Consider the following 22,295-nt stretch of genomic DNA (forward strand, 5'->3'; position numbering starts at 1 on the left):
ACCTATATTTAATTTCTTAACTTATTTTTACAGAGCTTTAAATTATTGACCAGCCTGTACACTTGAAATAAGAGCAACCCCCTCACTAACTTGCAGTACTAAACAACTTTTTACCCAAGTTTGACGCTCATTTAAACCGCGTAAGCCTGTGTTTTGGAAACTAGCCAGGACTGGTGTAATGAAGAAATTGATCAGGACTCCAGTAGGGCGTAAAACCAACATGATTTTGTTCAGAGGCAGACACCTTAAACAAAACTCTAAATTTTAAAACCTTCATACGCCTGTAACCCCAATTCTATTTTTTGGCTGCTCAAATTTATCTTTATTGAAATTGGTCCTGAATTCCCTAATTCACAATTGGGCCATTCGAATTAAAAGCAGGGAATTTCCATTAAAAAATTCGGGGGGGTTAAAATTGCCCTTGTTTTCTTGTAAATTACATTTTCTAGTTTGTCAAAAACTCATGATTGATAATCTCTAAGCTTTTATATTATATCCTTGTATGTTGAACACACAATAACAACTGTTCTGGCTTTTGATAGTTGCACATTGTGTCCTTTAATTTTTATAGATTTAAACTGATCTAAACTGAATCAAAGTAGTTATAGGGAAGAATTCATTTTTCCCTGAGACTGGAAGAAAACATCTGTATTGATCCAGTTTTGACAGTAAGTTTTATATCTCATTAAAATATTGCCAATATGAATGATAGAAATTCAAATTTCATTCCACTTGAAAGAAAACTTTTTATAGGGTTATGCATAATAAGTGCAACCAGTGTAAACCTTTTAGTTTATTTACCTAAATAGGAGGTCTTTTCTGAAATAATGATAAGGTTGTATAGCTTCTAACTTAAATGATTTGAGGAGTTCCTAATTTTTCTCAAATGCATTTTAAATCATCTATATCATTTTGTTAGCCTTTTTTGTGTGTTAAACCAAAAAGAGACCGCATTTCTGGACCAGCCAAGCTGTCACTATTCAGCTGCAACAACTGACTATAAACTAGGTTTTTGATATCATAACATTTCCTCAAGATTTTATTGCACAGGAAAAGATAGGGAGAAAATAGCTAGCCATACAGAATGCTAAAGCTCAGACAATTTTGCTCAAACTTAGCTTAATAAGGACTAATTATTTGAAATCTCGACAAAAAAGTCTTCCTTATAGATTCAGTGACCTAACTCAGTAGCAATCTCGCTCACATGTAACCTTACTCATAATAGACCTTACTCATAAGTGACCTTGCTCATAAGTGACCTTGCTCATAAGTGACCTTGCTTACAGGTGACCTTGCTGACTTGTTATCTTGTTTGTGACCTTGCTCACTGGTGACATTGGTCTAAAGTAAACGTCCCCAATGGTGATCTTGCTTATTAGTAACCTTGCTCATCAATAATCTTTCCCATTAGTAATCTTAACCATAAAGGACATAGCTCATGAGTGATTTTGCTCATTAATGTTCTTGCTCATGAGTGACTTTGAGAAGATTTGGGTCATTTTCCTTGACCTTTATTTTTTTTCTTTGTTGAATAAATTAAAAAAAATGCATATTTTTATATTTAACAAAGCTACATTTTATAAATGACTAAAATAAAGCTTTATACACGAATATCAAACAAAACATGATACAAACCTTGTCAACATGTTGTAACAGTGTACTTCTGCCTTCTGGAGCCTCTGATAAACATGTTAAAGCCTGAAAGAAACAACAACATCATCTGGTCTTACATAATGTTTCTTTTTGCAGTATGAACAACCATGTTAACAATACCACAAGTAATATGAAAATACATATATGTATTGATAATGGTTTTAATATATGACACAAACATTTAATGTGGAACATTTATTGTAAAGTGTTTTAACCCCATATTAACATACATACAAAATAACAGCCTTAAATGGGTACACCCTAATAAGGGGAAACAGTTAAGTGCCATGCATGACAATTGATAGACCACTGCATGCATGAAATTGATTAAATCAATGTATGTGTGAATGATAAAAATTGCAATTTCATTACTTCAATGCCTAAAACTAACTTTTCATAAACTAGTTACCATTTTGTATTTATAGGTTTTTTCTACCACAATGGTAATTTGTAATTAATATGTAAAGAACAGGTAATACACATTTCGTTTAAGGGGAATATTCAAATTAGTCTTTTTCTTCACTTTTGTGCCTCAAAAACTTTGTATTTTAAATGTTTAATGTGAAACCCAAGCAAAACTGCATAAATTCCTTTCTTTTCAAAAGCTTTGAAACAAAACATTGAAAATAAAAGTATAATACAATACAGTAACGACTATTCTAATACCGACTTTAAGTATCACGTTGACATGAAATTACCACTCATAAATGGTTTAAATTTTAATAAACCCACAAACGACTATCCCTATTTTCAGTTTTTTTATTCCCAGGCCGGCAATTTAAAACTTTCAATATAATAATTTGAAACTTGAACATTTAACACAAGACGTTTGATTTCGTCTAGGGTTTATAAATTTAATAACATAAAAAGTTATATATTAAGTAAGTAATAAAGTTTTTTGCTACGGGTTATTTTTCATGTGTGAAAATTATTTTGAGCTGTCATTAGATATACCATAGAAAAAAAAAAAACCCCAATGTTTAATATGACATCTAAACCTACAGCTTTGTGCCCCAAAAGGCCGTATCTTTTCCCTTTTTTTTTCATTTTTGTTATGTCTGTTTCTCTCACCAATATGAAACATTTTCTCGATGCTACTGCATAAGCAAAATTGATTTAAAGCACATTTTCCAAAAAATATAAAAGATGAGAACAAAAAAAAGTTGTTGCATAGCTTAATCATCTTCTTATATAGAGAGAGCCCTTCATGAGGTAGACAAGTCAGCTTGAATTTTTGTTCTGACTTTAAAGGTAATAAGGTAACAAGGTCTTTTCAAGTCACTGCTTTAAGGTTTAAAATATTATTGACTACATTGTTAAATTTCTAGATTAACTTGTAAAAGAAAGACTTCAGGTACCGTTGCAATGATTATCCTGGCACAAGGGCACCTGAGTAGAAATGAAACCAACCTTTCATAAAATATGCTAATACAAGTGGTTGGTGCGCCAGACTTAGTATTTCATAAGTATTAACTTGAATGGGTTGAGGATAAACCCCAAATGAAGAGGCAAGCAGTTGTTTTTCTGTGAGCAAAAAACTTTACCTTATTGCTTTAGTACTGGTTGGTTCCAGGAACTGACTTGAAGAGTGTTTTCAATAAGCCCTTATAGCTTTCAACACAAACTAAATAAACAGTATAAACAAAAGTAATACAAAATCCCTTGCCATGATTTTAATCCCACAGGCAAGTAACAGACACTCAAAATGGGAAGACCAAGTGGTAAAAGGCTTTGCACTATGAATAGATCCAAAAATGTTATTTTTTGAAAGTCTAGTTGTTTTTGTGCAAATAAGCAAGTGGGAAGATAAGAAAAAAAATATTTATAAAATAAAATGAAACATATAAATTATCGCTTGGAATTATGTTAAATTTAATAATATGCATCTAAAAAGTCATTGAAAACTAAAGGTAATTTGATCTGTTATATGTCAAGCAGAGCAATACTTATTATTCAAAGATCTTATAAGTTAGTGTGCAGTTAGTTTTAAACCCTTACCAAGTCAAATAAAGTCAGTATGAACAAAACTGAACATGTTTCAGTACATTGTTTTTGAATTATCCACTTCAATTAGAGAGTACTTCAGTTTTGCATAAATTTCAATTGCAAGTGATCATCAATTTCCATAAAGTACATATTTTACTAATGGTTAAATGAATGTTAAATAAATGCACAAAAAGTTATAGTGCTCCTCTTAATTTATACAGCATTGTTTAATTGTATGTTGAAAGCAGTTCTTTGTAGTTGTTAAACTAATGGTACAACAGGACATGGCTAAAGATGAACAGTCATTTTTTTGTGAAAAAGTTTGAATTCTTCAGTATAGAGGCAGGTCAGCTGGCAAATTTCAACAGTCTTACTTAATACTCTATTATTTTAGCATTTTGATGCTGAATACCTTTAAATTATAAAATGGACTGCTCCAAGTTTTTAGAAGTTTAACTCAGGACTAGTCCATTTTAACACAATCTTGAAGTCAAGGGTTTGAATATGTGAAGTCGTGTTCAAAATTCCTTTTTCATAATTATCAATATTTTATTTACAGTGACAAACATTTCTTAAGAAGTTAATTTTTAGTTTCATGCATAATTAGCTTTGTGCTTTTAGCTGTCCTAGAAAATATAATAACTGTCACAAATGTGCTGGGGAAAATCTACATCTTTTTTGTTCTGTTTTATTTATATTACTTTTAATATTAACAAATGTACATATTTTTTGCCCTTTCAAAATAATTTACATAGAACCTGGTTTGGTATTCGGCATTTATGAGAAAAGAAGTACGGATATTGATATAAATTAATTAGGAATCCAAAAAGGCAATAAACATGACATTTCATTGTCTTTTAAATTGCCCCGTTTAAATATCTGAAATATCTTTTGATCATTAAAATTTCATACCTTTAAAGAATTTTGCCCTCACTTCACTGGGTTTAGGATTCGTCAACAAGGGGACAAGGTTTGGTGGTTATTGCTTTCGCATCTAATTGCTGTATGTACTTTCCCTTTTGTTGTTATTGTGATTCTTGAAATAAGACAGATCTCATAAAATAAACATAATTCGTCACCAAAGTGCAGATAAATTGGTTAACTTCTTATATAATTTTTATAGGTGTTAAAATTATTACTGCACTAATGTGACGTAATATTATTTTTAATTTCAATCCACTATTTTTATCCAAAACCATTTGACTTATTGTTTGGTTTGTTTTGGGTTACATACGTCACATCGACACCAGTAATAGGTCATTATCCGACGTTCCAGCTTTAACTGGGTGGAGAAAGACCTCAAGGTGCCCTTCCGGGTGCATTTTTTTATTTCAGGCACGAAAATGGGTACCTGAGTAGAGACCACCGACGTTTCCGTAGCTAGCGGATAGCTTCCTCACATGAAAGAATCCAAAGTCCCTGTCGGGATTCTGAACCCACAGCCCGGTGAGGGGCAAGTGGTTTTGAAGTCAACAAAACCTTAAACCACTCGGCCAAGGATGCTTATTTGTCAAATTAACCAAATTAAAAGTCAAATATGTAAGGTACATATGTAGGCTTCCCTCTTTTGAAGGACTGCTGACACCCGTACATTTTTAAGCAGCAAGCAGAGAAGGGCAAAAATTATTCAAAACCACTAAGTGACTGAATCTGCTTACATGAATCTTAGGATAAAAAGCATACAACTTTTTATTTCAAATAATAAATAGTAAAATTTCAATTGTAAATTCTAATAACATGATAAATTATTTTTGCGAGAATAGTATTTTTTTTACAAAACAAAAAACAGTCAATTCTAAATTTGTCAACAAATCTTCAGTAGGGAAAAGGTTTTTCCAATAGAACATACATGTAATTATAGTTTCGGCAGTTTCCAGATCAGGGAATCACTGATCAGAACTTAAAGATATGATAATAACTTACATCATAAGAGCTCCCGCTGCATTAGCTTTAACATCAGGCGATTTGTCTTCCAGCAGACCAACCAGTGCTGGTACAGCATTCACTTCTACAGCCTTGTTCTTTCCATCTAGAGGAGCACTGTATCACCATAACAATTCATAATTAAGTTCTGACAAATGCTATACAATACATAAAGTTCTGAAAATTGCTGTTCAGTTCAGTAACAATTCATAACTAACTTATGACAAAAGCTTAAACAATTCAAAATTAAGTTCTGACAAATGTTATATAAGTCATAACATCTTAAAATGAATTTCTTAAAAAACATTATATAATTAACCTTTTTTTCCCTTATATAAGCGTGTTTTCGACGCTTTTTGCCCCCCCCCCCCCTTTTGAGGCCTCAAACAGTGAAAAAATGTCCCATTTAGACCCAAACACTGTTTTTCGTTTGAGAAATGTTGTTAAAAAAGTGACCATTTTTTCGGCGCCGTCCCCCATCCAAATAATACATCAGGGGTTTGCCAGAAGGGGGATGTGCCCCCTTCTGTTTGGGGGGTTTGAAGGGGGGCGGAGTCCCCCTCATCGCCAAGAAAATTTTGGACTTGTGAGAGGCTTAAAATGACCCCAGGTTGATCATAAAGTAACGTGTAACCAACGCTGAAAGCCTTTGACTCTATCTCAATCCATTGAGAAGTTGCAGCACTTTGAAATAAATTTTGATGGGAAAAAATCGAGGCAAAATAGTGATTTTTGGCAATTTTGAGATGTCCCTCGTTGCCATGGTAACAGGAAATTTAAGACTGAGCATGTCGTTACAAAGGCAATGGTCCAGTCAACATTTGTGCCAAGTTTGATTAGTATTGAAGCATTTTTCATAGTTTCATAGCAGTTTGAACTTGTAAGAGGAGGCTTTTCAGTTAAAATGGCCATTTTTCACGATATGCTCATGGGGGAAAGGGTTAAACAACAATTCATAATTAAATTCTGACACATGCCTTATAAGTCATAACAAATTGCAATCAGTTTCTTACATAAGCTATATAGGTTGCAGCCATTCATAATTAATTTCTTACAAATGCTATAGATAATTTATCACAATTCACAATAAAGTTCTGACAAATGCTACATAATTATAATGAAATTCAACAACCTCAATGTAAAAGAATTAAAACTTGAACAATTTCTGACAAATAAACTGTGATATACATATATACAATAACACAGACTTTGATGCATCAAATACACAAATTTCTCAGAGTTGAGATATTAAAACATTCAGTGACAGCTTGGATGAGGAAAAGTTGTGCATAAGAAACATAAACTTATTTGACAGCAGAGACATTACAAGGGCAATAGAGTAAGAGGACAATGAAAAGGAATGGAACTCAGAGTCAGAAATGCTGCCGGAGTCAGAAATCTCAGTCTAGAATGGTTCGACAAGTAGAGGAGACAACTTTTAGCTTAAAGTTAAATGTTTGATAGTCAAGGGCTGATAAAAACTACTATTATCAATGTGAAACATTTGCTTTTGATAGATGCATGATAATTTAATGCAGAAAAATCATGATAAAATGCAGAAAATCATAATAAAGTATCATATGAATATCGATAGACCTTTGACCATTGACATTTTGTGCTGCTTTACCAAAATTAAATTGAATACCTGTAACGAAAATACAACATTTACCTGAGATCCATGATGTCCCGTGCAGCACAAGCCCTGATGGCTGGATCTTTGTGTGAAAGAAGGGAGGTAAACACTTGCATTGCATCTGCTTTCAGGGCTTTTTCTGTGTCCACACGCATACAGAAATGTAATGTGTCTAATATAAGTTTCTGTAAGAGAAAATGATTGTAATTATACTTTATAAGCTTTAATTCTATTTTTTGTCGGGACTCATATTGACACTGTAGAGGTTAAAGGTACAGTTTCTATTTTTAGTAAATGGAAGACCTCATGTACCCATTCATGCATTACGTCTGGCACAAGCTGGCACCTGAGTAGAACCATTAACCTTCTGTTAGTGAGCTGGATAGTTTTTCTCATATGAAAAAATACAGTCATGATAGGCAAACAGCAAGTGAGTTTAAGCCAGGAATATTGACAACTCTGCCACAAAACATAAGTATTTCATTGGTTATATGAAGTTTGTTAATAGCCAAAATATACATTGAATCTAATGCCAACAATTAAGAATTTCTGAAATCTCTTTTTTCTTTGTTGGGTTTTATGTCGCACCAATACTGTAAAGGTCATATGGTAACTTTCCAGCTTTACTAATGGAGGAAAAATCCTCAGGTACCTCTCCGTACATTAATTCAGGCATGTACAGGTACCTGAGTAGAACCATCAACATTCCAAAAACTAGCTGGATAGCTTTCTCACATTAAAGAATCCAAAGTCCCTGGTAGAATTCAAACTCACAGCAGTGAGCGGCAAAATGACCTTAACCACTCATCCATAGAGTCCCCTGTCTGAAATTTGTTTTGGTGCTCACTTGACCATATTAACAATGACCGCATAGCAAATATGTATATCTTCAAACATATCTTAATTTAAAGCAATATATATCATCCATACAAGTTACGCACCTTTATTTCTTCCAATTCACTTTTTAACTTCATGACTAAAGTTCCGATCAAATCAGCTTTAACAATACCCTCAGCACCTGGTGAAACAAAATAATGTTAAAAATAAGCAAACAACTAAACATAATCTAAACCCTTTATATTAAGAGATTAATACACGGCAGAGTAGGGCCGGAAGGTGATAATCGGCCCGCAAAATGAATAATGGCCCCGAGGGCTTCAGCCCGAGGGCATTATTCATTTCAGGGCCGATTATCACCTTCTGGCACACCGATGACGTGTATTAATGTCTTTAATACACTTGGTAGATCTAATAGTAACTTTTTTCTAAAACAAATACTTTGATATTTCTTTCGTTGAAATTCCTGTCTGTACTTATACTGTACTGTTACTTCTACTGAGTTGTTTACTTTTTATGTGTACAAAGTACACTAGAATCTAGAAGCAAGTATTATTTTCTTTCTTTTTTTTTTTCGGAATGAATTTGTCGTATTATTTATTTAAATTTAAATAGTTAAAAAACTGTGTTCACAATTAAATCAAGCGATTCATGCTAAAAACCTACTTTCACTTTTACAGTTAACTGTTTGATGACGTAAAATCTGACGTCATTGTTAGTTTGTGCATGTGTATTAGTTCTGCGGGCTGATAACTAGTTCTCGGCCCCGGGTCGCAAACTCATAATAGGTCACGTGACACTCATAATCAGTTGAAATCATGAGCAATTTTGTTACTATATATAGTAACAAGTGTATTAATTTGTGATCCTGAATAAGATATTAAGTCTTAATGTAATGTACATAAAATTTAATAAATTTGATAACTGAACAATCATTGGAAACTTAATGTTCAGCATCATTTGCTTATCAATGAAATAACCCAAGGATCTTTCTTTAAATACATAATTGTTTCAAAATCTAAAACAGAGAATATTTTGGTAATGTGGTTTGCCATAATAGATTTATCAAATTATTTAAAGAAAATGTTCAATTGAGAGGGTGTAAAATATAACTTACCTAATGGTGTTTCAGAAATCATTTCAATAGCTTGATGAGCATTTTTCCTGGCAACATCAACTTTATCATCAAATAATTTTGATACTGGTGGAATTATATTATGTTCAATAAATGCATCTCTTCCAATAGCATGACCTGAAATGATATATTGTATTACATCTCTGTTACAAATCAGTCTTACAATTTAATGACAAAGGCAACCAGTATAGAGCCAGGCTAGCCTTGAACATCTGTGCAGTCAAACCAGACTCTATCCCGTTGGCTAGGGCTACTCATAATATTTACATTTATGCTAGTGTGACTTATATGTCTAATGGGATAGGTGTCTTTAAATGTATTCTTATCATGTACTTATGGGTAATATTTATTCAGTGTCACTATAATAAACAATTTACTTACTTACTAACTTAATTACTTATAAGTTATTATGATATTGAAATACTTTATATATCAGTGACAGTGTTAAAGTCATATATAGCAAAAATCATACATGCCAGTCTATGATTTGTAATGATTATAAAGATTACTATTGAACAACATGAATATTAAAACTGTTGAAAAATTTCAAGCGAATAAATACATTGTACATAATCTTATATATACATGCATTCTTCCTAATTTTAGTTAAACATTTTGTTCACTACACAACAGGCATTCATATCTGCAGTTTAAAGGACCACAATGGAAATAAGAATTTGTTTTAACTCTTCTATTTTCTTTGTTTAAATGTTGTTTGATATTGGCATTTAAAAAGACATACATCTTGTTTCTATTTTGTGAATGTTTCATGGTGCGCTACCATAAACTCATCATATATTGAAATTATCATTCACAAAAAAAGAATGAAGAATCATACTTACATCCTATAACATACAAGCACTCTGTTGATTTTTGTCGGACAGTGATATCTGCATCTGTTAGCAACTTTTTTAGACTTTCTGCTATCCCTGTTAATTAAATATAAAAATAGATTTTCATCACCTAAAACTATGACAGGACTTGTTCAGGACTATTTTTTTCCACTAGGAATTTTCAACATCATATGCACAAGTTTTAACTCAAGTTTGTTTCTGTTACTGTATGTCTCATATAGTGGATTTTATTTACCTAATATCTTTGTGATTTGCTATTAACCTTTGAGAATCTGTATCATCACCATCGGGAATTTCAGTTTAGTCACTGCACCTTCACAGGAAATCATTACAAAAATATACTGGCTGACTACTGTGACACATGTAATTTTAATTAAAATAAAAATACATTAATGTTAATATTGCTACTAAACTTATGGTATCATATATGACAAACAAAATTTAACTACTACTGGCTTTATTTTATCATACATACACATTGTCAAAATTTAAGCAAAATCTAAAATTATTCTTTTAAATCAAGATTTTCTGTAAAATCAACAAGGCACTTTTCATCAAAATTATCTCAACACATACAAAAAAACAACGTAGAATGATGATAAACCTAGAAGATTTATATTTTGATCAAAGGCCAATTGAATAAAGCAATAATGATAATAAAAACATGCATATGATATCTGGATTAAATTGGATCATCCAAGTTGCAAGTCTTCAAATTAGTTTGAAAATTCATGTCTGAACAAATTTTAATCACTTCACAAATTATGCTCCTGACACTTTGAAAATACATAAGTACAGATATTGACATGCATAGAAAGTTAAAGATTAAACATAAAATCAAAGGCATTCTTTTATATTTGTAATTTTAAAAATAACACATTTGAAGAATGAATACATCATAATATATTAAAATTTGTAGACAAGTTTATCTATTCTTATATAACACGATTATAAAGTAAATATAAATGTAACTAAACCTATGTTGCAGTCAAAAGTTCAATCATGGCTAAATGTTTTGTATATCACAACTTTGAATCAAATTTTCAGAGTATTTTTTAAAGTACACTTATAATATGTAATATTTGAATATAACAAAAATCTTCTTTTATCAGTTAAAGCTCCGTATAAAATAATTTAAAAAAGAATGACATAAGCAAGGTTGATGAAAGTTGGATATTAGAAAATTTTTGAAAATTATCTTTTTCATATTTGGTTTACAGTCTATTTAGAAAAATGGCTTTTGGGAGTTTAAAAATCCTGAATTTAACAGGAATAATTCTGATTACTGTCAACAATGCATGCACTTATTTATAGGTAATGTGATAATAAAACATGAAACCAGTGCTGTAAAATTGAAAATTAATACTGAAATAGCAAAATAAAATCATGGTTTCAATATTTATTAAATTTAGGCTTCATTTCAAAATTCAAGGCTAGGAGTACAAAAAGTTTCTTACCAACTTTTAAAGCTTCTGCAATGTGTTCAGGGTCATGCAAGTGGTCACAGAGTGACATAACAGCCCTTTGTCTTGTCATCAAATTCTCATCATTTAGTTCCCTATTCTAAAAAAGGTAGTTAAATACTCAAATTACTAAAACAGTTAGTCAGTAATATTGTGAATCATCCAACTACATGTATTGTCATTCTGAAATATTATAACATCCAGTTTATTGGAACCACTGCTTCTATTTAAAAGTTTAACATGTGAATAAATGCTTGTTGCTATTACTAACATAATAATCAGCTTAATTAACTCTCATTTAAGGTATGTTGAAATTTCTGTTCATCATGCATGCTCTTTCAAAATATTTTTTTAGAATATCAGCTTGTTGATATTTTAAGATCAAGCATTGCCCATAAGTAAAAATATCACACAAATCAACATCTTATTTGTTGGACTACACACATGTAATGTAGAATTCAACCTTTGGAAATGTGAAACAATTCATATTTCAAGTCTAATATTCAAGATTATTAAACACTCCCAATTGCAAAAATCTAGGCATTGACATTACTGCTGATCTCAACCTGAACAAACACATCAACCTAGTTACATTTACCTCAACAGCCATTCATATTTTGAAAACAAAACTTCTGTAAAAAGCAATGTAAATAATTTATATCTACTATTAATGCTGAATAAAGTAAGTTAGCAGAGCTTAATATACACTATATAAGAACAGCTTAACTGAAAACTACCAAAGTCATTTTTCATATAATAATAAAAGCAGTTCTTCATGTCTATTTAATAATAAGGCTCAGACATGAGTCCAGAGATTAAAGTCTTCAATCATTTCACATTTGACAATGATTATGAATTTGTAATATAACTTACTAGTCTTGGTAAAGCTCTGTCCCCATAGGCCAATGGTGTTTTTGTTGGGTCAATGTGTGGCGGGTATTTCGCAGAAATCACCGTAAGTGCCATGTTTAACACGAAATGTTTTCAAGTTTATTACAGTTTGTGTTGTTGTCGAAAGAAACTTACAGGTACACCGCTTCCTGTTTACCCAACATTTCCATAGTGACGCCACGCGCACCTGATACGGAGCTATAAACGGACTATTGATTTATAGTTACGAATATATTTTTTTTTTAAAGAACTAACAAATCTTACAATATTTTTCGTCATAGCGAATTTAAAACATGTGCTTCACGTTCATTCAAGATCAAAAAGCAACGTCTGATACATATTTCATACCCATTAAAAACAGCGTTAGTTTCGTAGTTATTGCAAAGCGAGAATACAGACGAATTTTGTGACTTCACGGTCAGGAAAACCATCTCTGTCCCTTACTCAGTAAGAATAAAACGCATTGTGCATATATATCTTAATTGTTAAATGGAAAACCAATTATTGTTTTATCATGTTTATGTTTGGTTTTTAATTCAGAGATTTATTAAAAAAAATTAAAAAAAAAAAAACAAAAAAAAAACACAAAAAAGCCCTAACAAATCTGTCAGGGAAGACCCGTTGCTAATGTTGAGAGAACTTGTGGGTCAACCCTTTTGCCAAATATGTCATGTCATTGTATTGTAACTGTCTACATGTATGTATATGTCTTATTTTTGGCAATAAAATATGTTTAAATCTAACAAATCTGTAAGGAATCTTTCAATTTAATATTTTACAAATTGTCCAAACCAACCTTTATTTAGTTATCAGATTTGAATGTGACGTTTATCTGAATTAACAATAGATTCTATATAAAAAAAACTTTTGTACAACTGAGAAATCGGCTCTCATATTCCCTGTTGGTGTTAGCATGGGTCACTGTATTATTGACATACTTAACATTTTCTATATGTCTTCATTAAATTTCATTTGTGAATTTGACAATTAATATTTTATGTGAAGCAGGTCAAATTGCATGACCGCACATGATAAAATTCTGAGAGTACGTCTCACAGGGTGAGAAAAATGTGCAGCCTGACCAGGACTCGAACCCAGTACCCTCGGAGTACTGTAACGCGGCTCTACCCACTGAGCTATCCGACCGCTTACACATTATCACCCCTAAATAGTGAACAGTTCTGAACTGTGACGTACTCCCCTGCTATATTGAAATTTGTCCTCAAATTTCACAGAGTTTAACAGAGCGATATGAATTAACTCTTAGCTATATATAGTCACGGTCCCCTGTTGAGCGCCAAATGTCAAAGGGTGAGAAAAATGTGCAGTCTGACCTGGACTTGAACCCAGGACCCTCGGAATACCGTACCGCGGCTATACCGAATGAGCAATCCGGTTGCATACGCATCATCATCAACAGTTCTGAACCGTGACAAAGAGTTCAGGGCTGCCGATTTTCCGCGGATTCCGCGGAAATCCGCATATTTCGTGAGCTCCTGGGTCAGTTTTGAGATCGATGTAAATTCGACAAAGACAATAAATTCATTCGTCATACTTTATACAGTACCCAAAAACCGGCACGCTTCGGCTTTTATTGTTACGCTAGCCGCCTATGGTAGGTCTGTAAGCGCTTTTCTCATTGGTCATATCGAGTCTTTTCCGGCATTCTATTTTAGAATAACCAATCAAATTACAGTTTACATTGTCGCTCTTGTCTGTTGTCAAAATGCGTCAAAATGTCGGATATTTGTCAAATTTAGAGTCCAGGAAATTGATTTTAGGGCATACCAAATCATCAGAATCCAGGAGCTTACAGTGGCTTCGCCCCCTGCTCCCCCACCAGGGCTCTGCCCTGGACCCGCAAAGGGGGCTTGAGCAGTCCCCTTGACCCCCGGCATATTTTCCGCTGATTTTGCAATTTGCTGTTGGCAGCCCTGGAGTTGCGTTGATAAGACCGAGTTGGAGTTAGTCCTATCAGGGTCTTTCAAATAGAATGGTCTGGCAACACGCTATGTAAACCCATCTCATTACAATTAAACATGTCTTGGCAGAATTCAGTATAGTTTGCTTTACGCAAATTATGTAAGTGTTCATGAAAAGGCCAATAATTAAATACAGGGGCAAAAATGGAAATTCTAACAACATGATGTTCTTTAAAAATCTTTTAACTTTTGAAAAAAATATAAATATTTCAGAAAAAAAAAATGTTTTTAAAGTCATATTTGTTGAAAAACAGAAGATTGCTTGTTAAAAATATTTGCCGATGAACGGTATCGGGTAACATTTTGAAAATGCACCAAATTAAACATCAAATATTTGTAAATAACATCGTGAAATATTATAAAAATTTTAAATGATACAATTAAATCACACTTTTCTATGTAAAATAAATTTTGTCATTGAACTATAATATGCATAAATTTAAAAAAACTTCTGAAACTCCCTATTTTCAAATATGAGCAATAGATTTTTATCTTGACACTGGGAAAAAAATAAATCCTACTTAGCAAATCTATGATATTGTTACTTTTTAAAGTAAAAACTGATAATGTAATATAACAAGGATTAGTTTTCAGTAATCTTTTAATCAATTTAACAAAACATTATCTTATAATTTGATTTTTGAATGTTGATGTACTATGCCAGATCATGCTGGGTAGACAACCTAATCGCGTGACTCAACCGAGACATTTTTTTTCGTAAAATTGATTTGACTCCAGACCATTCTATTTGAAAGACCCTGGTCCTATAACATAATCGTGTTTCTGTTAGTACTATGCACACTACAACGTGATATCAACTCCTTCATATTTAGTTCCTTTAGCAAAACTTGCAACGATTCTGATTACATTTATCTCTAGATTTGGTTTGCATAGCTTAAGGTTCTGATGTTTACCTGTTTTTATACTGTGATATGATTGGTACGTTTAAGAGAAAATCCACCAGGAATCTGTCATATAGTATCCATTCATGAAGTGAGGCGCTTTACTCTGGAATAGACACCAGGATCTTTTTTTTTTCAAAAACCAATAAAAGTGATTTTCACAGGTTTTTTTATTCTAAAAGAATTTAAGTTAGAAAGAAATGAAACGAAAAATGTAATCTTGAATTATTGAAATTATGTTAACAGTGATGTTCCAGTATATGTCTGTACTCGAAGGGGTTTGTATGAATTATGTCATACAGGTTCTTGCTTAGTCCCTTACTTAGTGTCTTTGTCAACAGAGGTCATTGAAATTGATGATATGCAGTGTGTTGGCAATTTTTATGACTGTACTAGTTATTTTTATGGTATCAAAAGTTGTTGAAATAATTGTTTTATTGAAAAATGCACAATGATTAAAGGTGAAAAGGGGATTTGCAAATTATCTGAACATTGACTATGCAAATGATAAAAAGAAAGTAGAAATTTTCCACTACATGGAGTTTTTAAATAGCAAAGAAATTGTCTGCAACTTGTTATATATAATTTTTTTCAGATTTATTAAATACTGCATGAAAAGTGCAATTTAATTGAATATTAGTTGTATGAAATCAATGCAAGGACTACCTGATTATAGGTAGAGTTATAGACTTTAGTTTTGGAAGTTTTGCATACAATTTGCAATTGATGCAGTGGCATAGTTTACTGCAAATTGGACTTCAGAGAATATTGTAGTTCTTTTGATATACTGTGAAATAATTCTTTTGTAACGAATGCTTAAACATGTATAACTCATGAATTAACCGCCTACCCCCCCCCCCCCCCCACAAAAAAAATGAATGGGCATTTATTTCACATGACTGTTAGCCGATGCAATCATACTGATATCACATACAAAAGTATGTAACATTTTTATTGTTTAAATAATCACTGACCTTTCATCTTTCCCTGTATTGACCTGGCATTGCTGTGGTTTTTATACCAAGTTGACCTGGTGGATATGTCCAAATCACAGTGCCATGCAGGCTTTTAGCAGGGAGTTTTTCATCTGACATTCTCTGCAGGGCAAGGCATTTACTAGGGATTTAAAAGTACAGTGGCAAAGTCTTTGTTATTCCCCAGGGGTGGACAAACAGAAGTAATAATTGACTCGTGCATTACCAAGTCAAAGCTGAGAAAAGTCTCCCAGTTATGTCCCATTTATGTGTTTTGGAAGTTGGTATTATGGTTAAACTCTTTCAGCAAGCTGGATTAACCTAAGGTTTTTCATGTGCCAATGGTTGTATACTGTACACACTATAACATACAAATACAAAACCATGATCATCTAAAGCCCTTGTGAGGCCATTATTCATTTAGGTGGGCTGATTATCACCTCCTGCCATACTCTGCTGTATTAAACTTGCTACTGATGTTATAATGAGGTTATTGCTATACACAGTGCCTTTCCTTAAGAGGTTTTGTCACATTAAGTACACATTTTCGTTTTTATCCTTACCATGCGATTGTATCACATGAATTATAAAATTGATGCCATGATTTTCAAAAATATATAAACAATGTACAACAATAAATTATTATTTCCAGTGTTTAATGAAATCATGTTCAATGGGTAGAAGTTCACGAGATAGAAAAAAGCGTACCAGAGTGTCAGAAGAAGAGGAACAGAAAAAGATTCGGGACAGTATTCTCAAAGGTATTATCTATATTTTTTTCATTTCATTTTGAAGAAAAAAGTAGAGCTAGTTATGATGTTAATGTAGCCAATTTATTCAAACATTTAAAAATTATGTACATGAAAACTTTGAATTGCTTGCTTTATCATGACATTTGTGCCAGTTGTTTGACAAAGGGGCACAATTCTAAAATCTTATATTTGAGTTATGCCCCTTTTTTACCTAGATTTTTTCAGAATTGCTGCAAATGTTAACACTGCAATGGTGCTTCTGGTTTAAAAATTTATTGTGAGATGATTTTGTTGCTTTTTAACAAAGATGATTTATTAAAATATGAATTTAATTTCTTAGGGTTGTTAAAATGGAAGAAAAAATGGAAAGAAACTTGAAATGGATAGAAATAGATTTTTTTTTTACGGAATTTCAAAGTTTTTTTTCCCCATAAGTGTAAAGAGGTCCTTGCTTTCTTGAATTGTGAATGACCACCATTAATTTCTTTGAAATCGTGCAGGGATCCTGCAGGACGAGTGGCTTCAAATTTCTACTTGTCAGGTATTGGCTATGCTTCTCATCCGGGCATTTTTTTATTTAATTTCAAAATAAACTTTGCAGATGCAATAGAAAACCTCACCAATGCAAGGAGAGCGCTAAAAACTTCTCATAATCAATTTGTTTAACATAAATTTAACAAACCCCAAAACCTAGAATCAAAGCTTGTTTTTAGGTTATGTATAAATCACGCACTTTATAGAGCATTTTTTCATGCACATTCCAGTCACACCCATATTCCAATATTAATAATGCTTTTAGAGCTTTAAAAAAAGTGCGCCAAATCATACATAACCTAAACACAAAGTGTCTATTCTAGGAGGGCGATGGGGGGGATTCACCCATTTTATTTGTTTTTTTTAGAATTCCCCCCTATTTTTTCAGAGGCAGGGGGAAAATTTTACATAGAGAAAAAAGGGAAAAAATCAACAAATGTAATAAATTCTCACTTTTCGATAAAAATCCCCCCTGTTTTTTTAATCCTAGAATAAACACTGAACACAAGCTTTGTTTGGCAAATCAACCTTGTAGGTAAAAACGGTTTCCGATCAATAACTTGACAACCCATGGCCACTTGGCCCTCAAACTGTATCAACAACTCATGGGCCCTTTACCTACAAATTTCACAGGTGCATTTGTCTTGGCCAGTAGATAAGCCCTATTGATTGAAGGGTCAAAGGTCAAAATCATGTTGACCTTGTACGTAAAAACAGTTTCAGATCAATAACTAAAACAACTTAAGTTGCCTTGGTTGATATTTTTTATTAAACTAAAAATGCTTTTGGTATACACATTTCAAGGTCTAATGTAATATAACAAATTTGCTGTTATTAAGGAATTAAGGAGCCTACATGATTTATTAAATTTATGCATTTATTATTTGGTAAGAGATTTTGTTTAACTTTGTCATAAAATTGCTGCACAAAACCTTTTAAGGTCACAATGACCAATAGATAAACCCCCCTATTGAATTTTTGGTTTTCACTAGGTCAAAAGTCAGTCACAATAACTTGGCCAAATGACTAATTGGTTGCCACGTTTTGCAAACATATCTTTTTTTAAGTATTGTGTTGCCTACTGAATGATTTGGAGTTACAAAATTACTGTGCTGAAATGTAATTTGTAGTGATTCTGTGACAATTGAGTAAAATCGAATAAAAGTTGCTGGACACAAAAACCAGCAGCAATCAATTCCCTTTCCAATAAATTGGATATTATTTATGACATTGTTGTATCGTTGTATTTAATTTAGATTCTGCTCTTTATAATTCTTCGACAGAATATTTCCTATATTTGTAGTTTTCCAAGCTAGATTGTCAACACCAGGTAAAGGTGGTGCATTACTAGTAGCTGAACCAAGACCAACTGAAAAATCAAAGCATAAAAAACAAAAGAAACATAGAGGTACCGGTATTATTTCAAAGAATTACTTGTCTTTATTTTTTCATTTATTAACTGAGGCATAGATTGAATGAGCAGACTTCCCGAAAGTTAAAAAAAGTGTCAGACATTAGACATGAAAATCTGTCGGACCGAAACAAAATCTGTCAGACCAAATAAAATTAATCAAAATCAAAGGAAAACTTGTGTTTGTATTTTTAAAACACTTTTTGGTTTTAATTTTTACACCGTAAAAATCAGCACAGTCTGTACAGTGCATTTTCACCTCCTCCGTGTCGTACACCAACAATTCATGGTCCTGCTTCCATTTTTCATTAAATTTTGTCTCAGGTGTATTCTTTTCATACTTTTATTGCTGTTCTGGGCGCTCCTCTGACATAGATTTTCGTTTTTTCCCAGGTTTGGCACCTTTAGCGACGCCATTTTGTATATATGCGGCTTGGATAAAAGCCGGACAGTTGGACCGATCCGGAATATAGAATCGCCGGACCTTGTCAAAATTTATCGGACATGTCCGTCGGACCGACGTATTTCGGGAAGTCTGTATTATATTAATATGCCACTGGACGTCATACTTCATAGGAATCAGTTCTTATTAGTCAAGGCTGTATACTTAGAGAGACCTAAAAAACAAGATTTTTATGCTCCCCGAAAAATTTCGGGGGAGCATATAGTCGCCGCCTTGTCCGTCCGTCCATCCGAGCAGACGAGAGCTACATTATGAGGTTTAGGTTTATGTACAGGCACTCTGTATGGGGTTCATTCCGTAGAGACATGTATTATGTGGTTAAAAATGCTCTTATGGGGTTAAAAAAATTTGCTCTTGTGGGGTTAAGAGATCAAAGGAATAACCCCACAAACACGTCTGCTAAGTAAGTCCGTCCGTCCGTCGCTTTTCTTTCCGGGACATAACTTTAAAACAACAAGAGGTATCAACATGAAACTTTGTAGGTAGATAGATCTCATTGAGTAGGTGTGCAGTGTACAAGAACCATAACTCTGCCTTGCCTAATTTTTGAATTATTCCCCTTTGTTTATTTTTACACTTTGAACTTTGTCCGGGACATAACTCTAAAAGTATAAGAGGTATCAACATGAAACTTTGTAGCTAGATAGATCTCATTGAGTAGGTGTGCAGTGCACAAGAACCGTAACTTCTGCCTTGCCTAATTTTTGAATTATCCCCCTTTGTTTATTTTTACACTTTGAACTTTTGTCCGAGACATAACTCTAAAAGTATAAGAGGTATCAACATGAAACTTTGTAGGTAGATAGATCTCATTTGGTAGGTGTGCAGTGTATAAAAACCGTAACTCTGCCTTGCCTAATTTTTGAATTATCCCCCTTTGTTTATTTTCACACTTTGAACTTTGTCCGAGACATAACTCTAAAACTATAAGAGGTATCAACATGAAACTTTGTAGGTAGAAAGATCTCATTGAGTAGGTGTGCAGTGCACAAGAACCGTAACTCTGCCTTGCCTAATTTTTGAATTACATCCCTTTGTTTATTCTTACACTTTGAACTTTGTCCAGGACATTACTCTAAAATTATAAGTGGTATCAACATGAAACTTTGTAGGTAGATAGATCTCATTGAGTAGGTGTGCAGTGCAGAAGAACCGTAAATCTGCCTTGCCTAATTTTGAATTATCCCTGTTTGTTTATATTTACACTTTGAACTTTGTCTGGGACATAACTCTAAAAGTATAAGAGGTATCAACATGAAACTTTGTAGGTAGATAGATCTCATTTGGTAGGTGTGCAGTGTACAAGAACCGTAACTCTGCCCTGCCTAATTTTTGAATTATCCCCCTTTGTTTATTTTTACTCTTTGAACTTTGTCTCGGACATAACTCTAAAACTATAAGAGGTATCAACATGAAACTTTGTAGGTAGAAAGATCTCATTGAGAAGGTGTGCAGTGCACAAGAACCATAACTCTGCCTTGCCTAATTTTGAAGTTATTGCCCTTTGTTTATTTTTACTTTTTGACTTTTGTCCGAACTATAAGAGATATCAGCATGAAACTTTGTAGTTAGCTAGATATCATTGGATAGAACTGCACTGCTTAAAGAACCTAAACAAAGCCTGGTCTAATTTTGGAGTTATTGCTCTTTGTTCATTTTTACACTTAGAATTTTACCCGCTACATAACTCTGAAACTATAAGAGATATCATCAGGAAACTTTATAGATAGATAGATCTCATTGAATAGAGGTGCAGTGCAAAAAAACATAACTCCTCCTTGCCTAATTTTGGAGTTTTTGACCTTTGTTCATTGTTTTACACTTTCCTGTGTCCAGAACCTTCTGGGGGAGCATCAACCGGTTCAACCGGTTCTTGTTTTCTTACAAACCACTTGGTTATTAGTTTAAAAAAAATAGAATATTGTATGATAAGAATGGTCATTTGCAGAATTAATGCTTTAGATGCTATAATGGTATTGCAGTTTTATAAAATTCATTCTTCTTTCTGAATGGATCTTAAATTTCAGTTATTTGGGTGTTTTTCCAATTATCAAAAAAAAAAATTACCAAGATCATTATTTCTATGTGAGTCTCTTTGTCATATAAAGATTACCTAACATTTTGTTTTTTCAATAGTAATTGCTGGCAAAAAGCTGACAGTTTTGCAAGTGTACACTTTACCTAAACAAATGTCATTGATTTCATATACCTTTGTTATTGATGTCATATATACCTTTGTCAATGAAATTGGTAAGTAGGCCTGTAGAAAATTCTTACACGATACCTAAAACCATTTTTACTGAAACATTGCAGTCTCTCCATTTTGATTTCAGCAGTAAGTACTAGCACAAGTACAGATGATTCCTCCTTTCAGAGTATGAGTGGGAGGGGTAGGAAAAGAACCAAGTCTTTAACTAGAAGGAAATCCAGGAAAATCACTAAACAGAAAAAAGAGGTAAAGTAGAAAAATAAAGAGATCTTTTTTTGATTTAACTTAAGAATTGACTAAATGGTATGTATAAAATGTTTTAAGAAGGGTGTAAACACAAACAAAGGAACAACTCTACAAATTTTGTTAATCATTGTTTCTGTGATTTTGTTTTTGTGAAGCATACTTATTTGAATATGATGATTTAGGCATAAAAGAAAAGATTAATTCTGTATTTTACTGTAAAGTCATTCAATCTAGATTTATACTACATGTATATCACATTAAATAGGTTAGTAATAAATTTTTATTTTCTTGTAAGATATTTGCTATTGATTTGATATAAGAGTTAAATTTTTTATACTACATTCAATTTACAAATTTATCTTGTAAGATTTTGCCTATTGATTTGATATAACAGTTAAATTTTTTACTACATTCGATTTACAAAGGTAGTAGTGAATATTTATTTCT

The 22,295-nt window shown here is 32.6% G+C and overlaps 2 protein-coding genes across 2 annotated transcripts in view; one reads left to right on the forward strand and one right to left on the reverse strand.

The window, feature by feature from the left end:
- Nucleotides 1-1,635: 1,635 nt before the first annotated feature.
- LOC132736096 (radial spoke head 14 homolog) lies at nt 1,636-12,563 on the reverse strand (the record flags this gene model as incomplete). Its single annotated transcript, XM_060723170.1, has 9 exons — nt 12,358-12,563; nt 11,479-11,584; nt 10,010-10,096; nt 9,150-9,284; nt 8,137-8,213; nt 7,232-7,380; nt 5,563-5,679; nt 4,651-4,675; nt 1,636-1,698 (listed from the first exon to the last, which is right to left on the reverse strand). Coding segments are annotated over exons 1-9 (852 nt in total), but the record flags the coding sequence as incomplete, so codon positions are not given.
- A 138-nt stretch (nt 12,564-12,701) lies between these two features.
- LOC132736103 (uncharacterized) overlaps nt 12,702-22,295 on the forward strand; it is a 31,657-nt gene continuing 22,063 nt past the window's right edge. Inside the window, exons 1-4 of the mRNA XM_060723183.1 lie at nt 12,702-12,822; nt 16,886-16,994; nt 18,823-18,927; nt 21,727-21,848. Coding sequence (XP_060579166.1) covers nt 16,892-16,994; nt 18,823-18,927; nt 21,727-21,848 — 330 coding nt within the window. The 5' untranslated portion in view covers nt 12,702-12,822; nt 16,886-16,891. The remainder of the gene's footprint in view (nt 12,823-16,885; nt 16,995-18,822; nt 18,928-21,726; nt 21,849-22,295) is intronic.

This window comes from Ruditapes philippinarum, unplaced genomic scaffold, assembly GCF_026571515.1.
Source record: "Ruditapes philippinarum isolate M1 unplaced genomic scaffold, ASM2657151v2 ctg5773_1_1_1_1, whole genome shotgun sequence".
NCBI classification, from domain to species: domain Eukaryota; kingdom Metazoa; phylum Mollusca; class Bivalvia; order Venerida; family Veneridae; genus Ruditapes; species Ruditapes philippinarum.